Raw genomic sequence first — 10,366 nt, forward strand, 5'->3', positions numbered from 1 at the left:
AAGTAAAAATAAAGCCAATTGGGTATGTTGGGAGCGTGTGATCGGGCCACGTGAAAAGGATGGAACTGGTATCGGGTCTCTTCGGGACATGAACCTAAGCCTCCTTGTCAACTGGTGGTGGAGGTTTAAAATGGAAGACGGAAGTCTATGGAAAAGGGTGATCTCGGCTATACATTATCAATCTAGCACTTGGTCGTTTCTTCGGGTCAAGGCTGGAATTTCAGGTCCTTGGAATGCAATTTTCAAAATTGGGAATGAATTAAGTAACAGGAACATGCTGGTCAAAAGGCATATTAAAGGTATCATCGGAGACGGGAATTTTGTTCGCTTTTGGGTCGATAATTGGTTAGCCGATGGGCCACTAATGGACCGTTTCCCAGTTCTGTTTGCTTTAGAAGCCAAAAAAGGTGTCATTGTGGCTAATAGATTCACATCCTTAGGCTGGTTAGGTGAATGGAGAAGGAATCCGGCTAATGGATCGGAAATCAGCGAGTTACTAGCTCTTAGTGATGAGCTAATGGGTATGACGCTGAACGGAGGCCCAGATAAATGGTGTGGGAGGCTGATCCGTCAGGTTTATTCACGGTTCAGTCGTGCAAAAGAATACTAAATGCCTACACTGTACCGTATTTTCCGTTTAATTGGTGCAATTGGGTTCCAAAGAAAATAAATGTGTTTGGTTGGCGAGCTGAACAAGAGCGGTTGCCAACCTTGGTGGCTTTACACAAAAGAAAGATTCTCCACGGCTCAACAACATGTCGTTTGTGTGGGGAGTGCGATGAAACGACAGCTCACCTTTTCACTTCCTACTATATTGCTGCCTTGATATGGTGCAAAATAGGGGAGTGGTGTAATATCCCACCGATCTTCGCATTCACTTTTAAAGATCTCTTAATCATACACAAAAACTCGAGCACGAGCAGGGCGAAACAAAAGGCGATCTATGCAGTAATTTTGATAACATGTTGGGTGATTTGGAGAAGCCGAAATGCATTAATCTTCTCAGGTAAACGGGTCGAACCGGATCGGCTGTTGGGAGAGATTAAATCCACGGCTTACTTGTGGATAAAACACCGAGCGAAGAATTTGAAGGTGGAAAGGGAACAATGGTGCACTTTTAATTTTTAAAATGTAATTTTTAATAATTAGCTGGGCTTGACAGTTTTGGTGATGTATGTTTATATGTTGCCAGTAGCCTGCTGGAACATATACTGTTGGGGTGTTTGTTTTGAATAAAATAGCCTTAAAAAAAACCTAAGTTGGCAAACGGGTTGGTGGACAAACCTAGGTTGCAACCCAAACTAATACCCTTATATTTAATTACTCAAATAACTTATAATATTTAATCTTTAAGAAAACTAAATACATGGTATTTCTTAACTTTTTTTAATATCCCGCTATAATTTTTTTTAAAACCGAGTTCGTTCAAAAACATATATTTTTAGGTTAAACAACAAAGAAATTAAGTTCTCATTGTGATTAAAAAGTTCCAAAATTTTACAATTTTGCAAATCTGTGTCATATAAGCTAAAGAGCGGAGTATAAATAAATATACACAATATATAGTTCGTTAGAGCATTCAGATCCCCTCTTTTATGTCGCAGAGTATAAATAAATATACACAACATATAGTTCGTTAGAGCACTTACATAGTTACATCTCTTCATTTATCTCTATTTCTATAACTATACTAAAAATTACTATTTTTTCTCTCTATTTTTTAATTAAATTTTTATACCTTTATCATTACTTTGTATCTCTCCTTCACTCAAGCAATTTTTAAAAAATATTAAAAAAATTAATGGAGGTGAATAGTGTCCCCAAATATACAGATGAAAGTAGCATTTTCTCTCTGCTCTACTTAAAACCCCTCATAACAACTTTTTTTATAATATGCAGAACCCATACACATAAAAATAGGGGAAGGGAAGTGGATGTTCTTAGGGTTGAGTTCAATGGCAAACATTTAAAAAGTAAGGAACTGAGAACCATGCATTTAACATATTAATTTTTTTTCAAAGAAAAAACTCGAGGCTTTTACATATATATACGTGTATTTTTTAATAAGAAAAAAATTTAAAAATGCTTAGAAATAGTAAAAGGGTTAAAAAAATTAACAAATATATTTTTTATTGAAATAGCTTCTACATATCTTTATATGGAAAAACTCTGAAAAGTTTTTTAAAAAACATATTTTTTAGCAATTTATATTTGATTTTTATAATATATTTAACATGTTAGATATATATTGTTATCTCATTCCCACTTTTTTAGTGTTATCCATTAAACCTCACACTAGTTTGTTATAATGTTATATATAGTCTAGATTAATTTAATAGTTATAATTATAACATTTACAATACATAATCTATCTATATATATATATATGTATATTTTTTTTGAACGGCAAATTAAATGACTGACCATTGTAGTATCATCGTGTCATCAACAAAACCACCCGATCATAGTTATCTTCATTAAACTATAATGTGATACACCAAAATAGAAGGAAATCTAATAAATCTTAGAAAAACTCCTTTGTGAAAATCAAATAAGACTCAAAATCTTATCTCACCCCAAGACGTTACCTTTACTTAAAAATTAAAATTATAACATTTTAACTTATAAGATTAAAAAAAAAAAAAAAAACTTATAAGATTAAAAAAAAAAAAAAAAAAAAAAAAAAAGACATCATGTGCGGAGACCTGGCAGGAGTTGCCGTGTCATGCTCTTTTGGTGCCACCAATATGGGACCAATTCACGTGATGAGAACACACCCATGTGATCAAACTTTAATGTTGTCAGTATCTGATGCATGACCGATTAGATAAGTAGGCGTGCTTCTTTATCATAGGAACATTTTCTTTTCTTTTCTTTTTTTGCAAAATACTCCCTCAATTTTCATCCACGAAATTTTAGTTACATAACTTTAGATTGCAGGGAGTGGAGGGGCTTGGGTTGATGTGGCCAGGCATGTGAATTTTTTTTAATTAAAGTAGCCAACCAGCCAAATTACCTTGCCCCCGCCCCACGCCAGGCAAAATTCCTAAGCCAAAGGGTCAACGTCATACCCAAGCCCAACCCGGAGTGGAGCAGCTGGCGCTGGAGGGTCCATTCCCAACCCTCGCGCCCACTCCCCGCTAGGGATGGGATTGGTACAGTACCCGTACTCATACTCGTACCGGTACCGAAAATACCGGTACCAAATTTGAACAAAACTGGGTACCAAATATCGTACCAAATATATAGGTACGGTACGGGTATGAGTATGGGTATTTTCAGTACGGTACCCGCTTTGGTACCATTTTGCTTTTATTTAGTTTTTGAGCACTTGTACGAGTACTAAATAGGTAAAATTGACATGAGTACTAATATCGTACGAGTACCAAATAGGTAAAATTGGTACGAGTACCAATACGATACGGGTACCATATAGGTAAAATTAATACGAGTACTATAAATACCATAAAACAAAATAAAACATAATACAAAAAAAAAAGAAAAACTTTTAAAGGTCTACATAAAATTCGGTACCAGTACTCGTTTTTACCTGTACCCGTAATCATACCAATACCGAAAGTACCGAATACCCCGGGTACCGATACATGTACCAATTACCTAAAATCGGTACGGGTATAGGTACGGGTATGAGTACTGTACGGGTACGGGTATTTGGGAAAAAAAATCATCCCTACTCTCCGCAGTCTTATGTAAGGTAGGAATATGATTGCCAATGATCTCTAGATCAAGTGGTAGAACACTTGCATTTCTCTTGAAAGATGCAGGTTCAACTCCCACTTGATGCAGAGTGAGGCACTGGTGGGCAATGATAGGAGACCCAGGGAAACCTGTGTTGTATCTTTGAGCCAAACGAGTTTTACCGTTAACTTCACCGTCATGTCTACGGGCGGGTGGGTTACCGGGTTTTCCCCAGAATTGAGGGTGGACTCGGGTTACTCTCAGAGTACTCTGTTTGTCCAGTAATTGCCCCGAGAGTACTTGAAATTGATTCTATTGGCCGTTAAAAAAGGGTAAGAATATGATTGTTACCTTTTACTCTTTTAGTTTTATCACTTTATATTACTAAGAATGAGAATAGTTGTGTAAAAAAAGTTACTGAAACGTGTCGGGTTATGTTCAACGGCCATGTTTGACGAAACACGTTTAACATTATTGAAGAAACACTGGTTCAACAGATCGGAATCAGTTGGACCAGGGGGTTTGAATCCGCATAAAAGGTTAGTTCTCTCTCAGCTGGTTCAGTGGTGATCGAGCTTCTTCTCCGGCTATACTGCAAAACAGAGCACCGTTAGCCTCGTCAAGGGGAGAAAGGGGTTCTCTCCTTGACCCGACTCCGGTGTGAGAATAAGTATTTGTATGGAGAAGATAAAGGTATTGAATAGTGAGATTGGATCTGAATTTTTACCTGAAGTATTCTCCTATTTATAACCGAGAGTTTGGGAGGGAAAATCTGTTATTGAAAATATAACGGAAAATGCTAACACCGTAGCGGTTATCTTTCCTTCTGTTAAGTCTTTTTACTCTTCGTTAAGTTGCTTTGATCCGACGTGGGTGCACACGGATCACGACTTGATCTACGGTTGGGGAATTGCCACGTGGAAAGTGGTTTGAGTGGAGATCATTCTCCAATTACATGCTATCGTGGTGATTCCAGGAATGTTTGTGATGATGACACGTGTCCAGACGGTTATAACCGTCCGGGTGGTGCACGATTGTATTTCTTCTAGAAGGTTACTGTTGCAATCTAGTGTGACACCTTACGGTGTGCACACAGCTGAATAGATCCCAAGTCTGGGTAAAATAATATCCAAGTTTGGATATTTGGGCGGACATATTGATCTCGGGGTTTTAGCCCTTTGTTAAAAGGATAGTGGCGCAAGGGTTTAAGCTTCCCTTTGGGCGCGTGACTATCGCTTGTTAGTTTCTTTCTTCCTTCTGTAAGACCAATGCGCGGCCGCGCAAGGTTAGAAGGGTTGAAAGACCGGTTGGTGGTATGGTCCTGTATCTCTTTTGTGAGGTTTTTTGGGACCTTACCCCTTCAAGTCCCCCAGTCTAGTGTTGTACTTATGCAAATAAGTGGAGCACTGGACTTAGGAGAGAGATGGCTCTTTTGGGTGCTAGAAAATGAGAAAACTTCTATGAGAAGGTTTTGAATTTGTAATGATGATGATTTTTGTTTTTTTTTTTTTTTTTTTTTGAGAGGAAAAAATGTGATTTGTAATCATGCTCTGTTAGGTAATGACGTCACCTGTCAGTAAGAACGGGTATTTTTCCTCATTGGTCTCGAGATTTGTAATGGCGCTTTGTCAGGTTTCATAAAGGAAGAAGTGACCCAGGTTCCTGTAGCGCCGTTTGGATGTGACAGTTCTGACAGTTAATGATGGATTTCTCTTTTCTCGAGGTGTTGAGTTCTTTTTATATGTGTATGTTTGAAACACTTGATCTTAATTGAGTTTCGTCAAAGAAGATGAAGCGTTCTTACCACACTCGTCTTCTGCTAGATGTTCTTAGGGTGTATGATGCTGCCAAAAGCCTCGTTCTGCTGTCTCGTTCTCCCCCTCTCATTATTGCACCGGTGAAGAAACTGATCGATCTTGTTCCCCCTGTAGTTGCTGATTCTGAGTATAAAATCTCTCATCATACTAACGTTTCTGCTGGTGCTGGTATTGCTTTGGATGTTGACGGATTGATGATTCAGTTTCCGATGCTTCAGAGAGGAGAATGTCGGTTGGTGTACCGACGTCGGAGGTTTCGCCGGAGTAGGCAGGTGTCTTCTGTCGACGACGGTTCTGGTGCTGATTAGATGTTGAAGCCTATGGTCTGTCTTTGTCTTTGTTAATGCTTTTGTAAGCTTTTGGGCTGCTGGAACAGGATTTTTTTTTTTTTTTGAAGATCATTGTGATGATCTTGTTAAGTGTTTGTGTTCACACTTTTTGATAATGTATATGATGATATACTTTTTTGAAGATTGTTTACTATGATCCGTATATGTACGTGTTACAATATGTCGCATGTGTGTAATTACTTTTGAATAGGTGAGGCGAATGAGGAATGGTATTGTGCTCATGTGTGAACGTTTTTCAACAGTTTGCCTGTTTTGAGACTGTTCATGAGGTATACAATGTTTGCCCATGTCGTTTTCGCGCGAACCAAAGAAATTTCATGCAATTTGTAATAGACAGTGATGTTACTAAGAATAATACGTGTATTGATAAAAGCGCAAGGCCTGTAATACAAGATAAGATGGGGAAATACAGTGCATGTATGTTCTTTTTAAATGATTGGCTTACATGTAACACCTGCGCAACTGTTGTGCGTTCCAGGTGCTGGGAACTAGAGTCCTATCAACCCTTTTTAGGGTATATGCTCCTTTACCCAAGACTTCGTTGATGACATAGGGTCCTTCCCACCTCGGCGCTAATTTGCCGGGTTTTTCAGCGTTTGAAGCCTCGTTGTCGCGTAAGACAAAATCTCCGGGAACAAAAGTGCAGATGCGCACACGCGCGTTGTAATATCTCTCTAACTTGGACTTGTACCTTGCTTCTGCTATGGCCGCGTTCTCGCGTCTTTCTTCCAGAGGGTCTAAATCCATCCTCCGTTCTTGCTCATTGTCCTGCTTTTCCATTGCTAACATGCGCGGCGAGGGTAGGCCTATTTCGGCTGGAATGACGGCTTCTGACCCATAGACTAAACTGAACGGAGTTTCTCCGGTGCTAGTCTTTGGCATTGTTCGATGCACCCAGAGGATGTTGGGAAGCTCGTCAACCCACCCTCTGCGCGCTGTCCCCAGTCGCGCTTTTATACCGTCGACGATCTGTTTGTTTATGCTTTCGACCTGACCATTCGCTTGAGGATGTGCGACGGAGGTGAAGCTGTGCTCAATATTCATTTCTTTGAACCATTTTTGAAGGTCTTCTGCAGCAAAGTTTGTGCCATTATCGGAAATAATGCGCAATGGTAACCCAAATCTGCAAATAATATGTTCCCATATAAATTTGCGGATTACCATTGCTGTTGTTGAGGCCAAAGCTTTAGCTTCTACCCATTTTGTGAAATAATCCACTGCAACGATGATGAATTTTACTGCTCCCGGCGCGTCAGGAAATGGGCCGACAAGATCGATGCCCCACTGTTGGAATGGCCAGGCGGAAGTAACAGGAATTAGCGGATTTTTGGGACGGAGCGTCTTTGGTGCGTGGCGTTGACACGCCTCACACCTTCGTAATAGGTCAACTGCATCCATGTGCATGCCTGGCCAATAATATCCGGCGCTCATTATTTTTGCCACGACCATGCGCGGTCCTGCGTGTATCCCGCATAATCCCTCGTGGATTTCTCTGACCAGATATTGAGCATCTGTTTTATCAACACAACGTAGTAATGGACCCATAAATGATTTTCGATAAAGGACGCCATCTGCCATTTCGTAATTTATTGCTTTGTGTTGTATTTTCCGGGCTTCTGTCTTTCCTTCTGGGAGTTTCCCATGTTGAAGGTACAAAATAATTGGAGACATCCAGGATGGATTTCCCATTTCTATAACATTTACTTGCTAGATGAATGGAAGGATTGGATAGTACCTCTATGCGCACTTCTTTTGCTAAGTGTTTAAAACTGGTAGCGGCTAACTTGCTTAGCGCGTCAGCATGTTTGTTCTCGCTTCTGTTTATGTGATTGACTTTGAATGTCTGAAATTGATTAATTAACATCCGCGCTTGTTCGAGGTACAACGCCATAGCCTCACCCTTCGCGTCGTAGCGACCGTTAACTTGTTCAGCTACTAGCTTTGAGTCAACGTTAGCTTCAAGGTTTTTTGCTCCCATTTTGAGTGCTAGACGAAGACCTGCTAGAAATGCTTCATATTCCGCTTCGTTGTTAGTACTTTGGAAATCCAAGCGGATAGCATATGTGAGTTCGTGATTATCCGGGCTGACTAATCGGAGACCTGCTCCTGCTCCGTCGTCATTGGACGCCCCATCAGTGTGTAAGGTCCAGACTCTGTCGTCAAAAACAGGCGTTGGATTTTGGATTGCCTCACATTCTTGCACTTTATCAACGGGAACTTCGGTGGCGAAATCTGCCAGAACTTGCCCTTTGATTGCTGGTCTTGGTCTGTAAAAAATGTTATAACTCATAGCTCGATGGCCCATTTGGCTAATCTCCCCGCTATGTCGGGTTTTGACAAGATTTGACCCAGATGATAATTTGTCAGTACTGTGATGACATGGCCTGAAAAATACCTGCGCAAGCGTCTGGATGCGTGTACTAGCGCTAAAACCAGCTTTTCTATCATTGAATAACGAGTTTCAGGTCCGGTAAGCATTTTGCTGATGTAGTAGATTGGAGTCTGAATGTTTTCCCGCTCTACCATTAATACTACGCCTACTGCCACCTCCGCGGCTGACAGATACAAGATTAATGGTTCTTTTTCTTTTGGCGCGGTCAGTGTTGGTAATTGGATTAAATATTCTTTCATTTGCTTGAAAGCTGCTTCTGCTTCGGGTGTCCATTGAAAGGGAGTTTTCTTACCGCAGTTTCGCAGCGTACTGATAAATGGGTAAGATTTTGCTGCATGATTGGCCAAAAATCTATTTAGAGCTGCTAATCGTCCGGCAAGCCTTTGCATTTCTTTGACTGTTGCTGGTGATGGCATTTGCTGAATGGTCTGTACCTTCTCTGGATTGACTTTAAAACCGTCTTTGGTAACTATGAAACCCAAAAACTTTCCTTCTTCCATTCCGAAGGAGCATTTTGTCGGGTTCAATTTTAAATTTACGCTTCGTAAGGAATCGAATGTGCGCTGGATATTGTGGAGCATCGTCTCCTCTTCATGACTCATGATGACGAGGTCATCCATATATACTTCGACAGTTTTGCCAATATCCTCGCTAAAGATTGTGTCCATTAGGCGTTGATATGTGGCGCCTGCGTTGCGCAACCCAAACGGCATTTTAGTGTAACAGTAGATGCCTTTGTCTGTGCGAAATGCGGTTTTTTCTTCATCTTCTTCTTTCATCTGGACCTGGTGATAACCCTTATAGCAGTCGAGAAAGCATTTCCACCTGAATGATGCTAAAGAATCGACTTTCTTGTCTATTTCCGGGAGCGCATAGCAGTCTCTAGGGCATGCTTTGTTGAGGTCTTTGAAGTCGACACACATTCTCCATCCGCCGTTATGTTTTTGCACCATGACTGGATTGGCAACCCATGTATGGTATTTCACTTTGCGCAAGATTCCCGCGTTGAGCAATTCTGTTACTTGCTCGTCCATCGCTTTTGCTTTTTCTTCGCTGAAGCTGCGCCTTCCCTGAATGACCGGATCTACTGATGGTTTGATGTTTAAACAATGTTGCGCGATATCGCGTGGTACCCCCGTCATGTCCGCTGGGCACCAGGCAAATATATCTTTGTTATTAGATAACAAGCTTTTCAGCTGTATCCGTATTGTTAGTGACATGGCATGTCCTAGCAAAATGGTTTGCTCTGGGTATTCGCCGTTCAGAACCCATTTTCTGGTTCATTTGGTGCTGAAGTTTTGACTGCCTTTGCTGGAGGTTCATCATCTACGGATATGACTTCCTTGCTTGAATAGAGAATTGCAACTCCGGTTTCTGTTGGAAATCCACAAGCCGCATGCGGAATGGAAGTGATCATGCTGAATTCTCTTTGCGACCTTCTCCCGAGCAAAATGTCATGTCGTGATGTTGCTGGCATGACCATGAAATTTACTGTAACTGTTCGTGAATGTTTGCCGTCTGACAAAGTTACCGGGAACGCGATTTTTCCCAACGGGAAAACAGCTTCATTACAGAATCCGGTGAGAGGAAAATCGACCGGTTCCAATCGTGCTTTATCTTCCGGATCCAGTTGCTTAAAACACTGCTCATATATGATATCCATTGAACTTCCTGGATCTACGAACATATAGTCCGTCCGGTAATGACCAAAAATACCGGTGATAATTACTGGTCGTTCTTCCTGGGGGCCCCCCAGGAACAACAGGGAACACGCCTTGTTGTTCTCTCCAGTGTTGATCATAATTTCGTTTGCTTGCTCTCCGTGATGGTCCCCCTTGAATCATGTGTATTTGTTCCTGATGACCGCCATCTTTGTTGTGGCTAAATTGGATGTTTCTCCAAGGTGGGTTTACCAAATTCAATTCTGTATTGTTGACTCCTTCTCCAGATTTGATGTTTGAGGAATCAGATCTGGTGATTGTGTTTACAGCAGTTTGGTATTTACTAATCCCATGCTTTGGGAATCGTTTTTTCTGGTAATTGTTTCCGACGTTTGGTCGAGGACCAGATCGTCGGTGAGAAGATGAATGTTCTGCCATATGGAAAAA

At 40.8% G+C, this 10,366-nt stretch overlaps 1 protein-coding gene across 1 annotated transcript; it reads right to left on the bottom strand.

The window, feature by feature from the left end:
* Nucleotides 1–6,307: 6,307 nt before the first annotated feature.
* Nucleotides 6,308–9,400, bottom strand: LOC110887589. The gene is made up of 3 exons (XM_022135168.1): nt 8,262–9,400; nt 7,651–8,133; nt 6,308–6,989 (listed from the first exon to the last, which is right to left on the bottom strand). The coding sequence occupies exons 1-3, from the start codon at nt 9,398–9,400 to the stop codon at nt 6,308–6,310; spliced, it is 2,304 nt and encodes a 767-aa protein (XP_021990860.1).
* Nucleotides 9,401–10,366: the final 966 nt, after the last annotated feature.

The sequence above is a fragment of the Helianthus annuus genome, chromosome 7, assembly GCF_002127325.2.
Source record: "Helianthus annuus cultivar XRQ/B chromosome 7, HanXRQr2.0-SUNRISE, whole genome shotgun sequence".
NCBI lineage: Eukaryota > Viridiplantae > Streptophyta > Magnoliopsida > Asterales > Asteraceae > Helianthus > Helianthus annuus.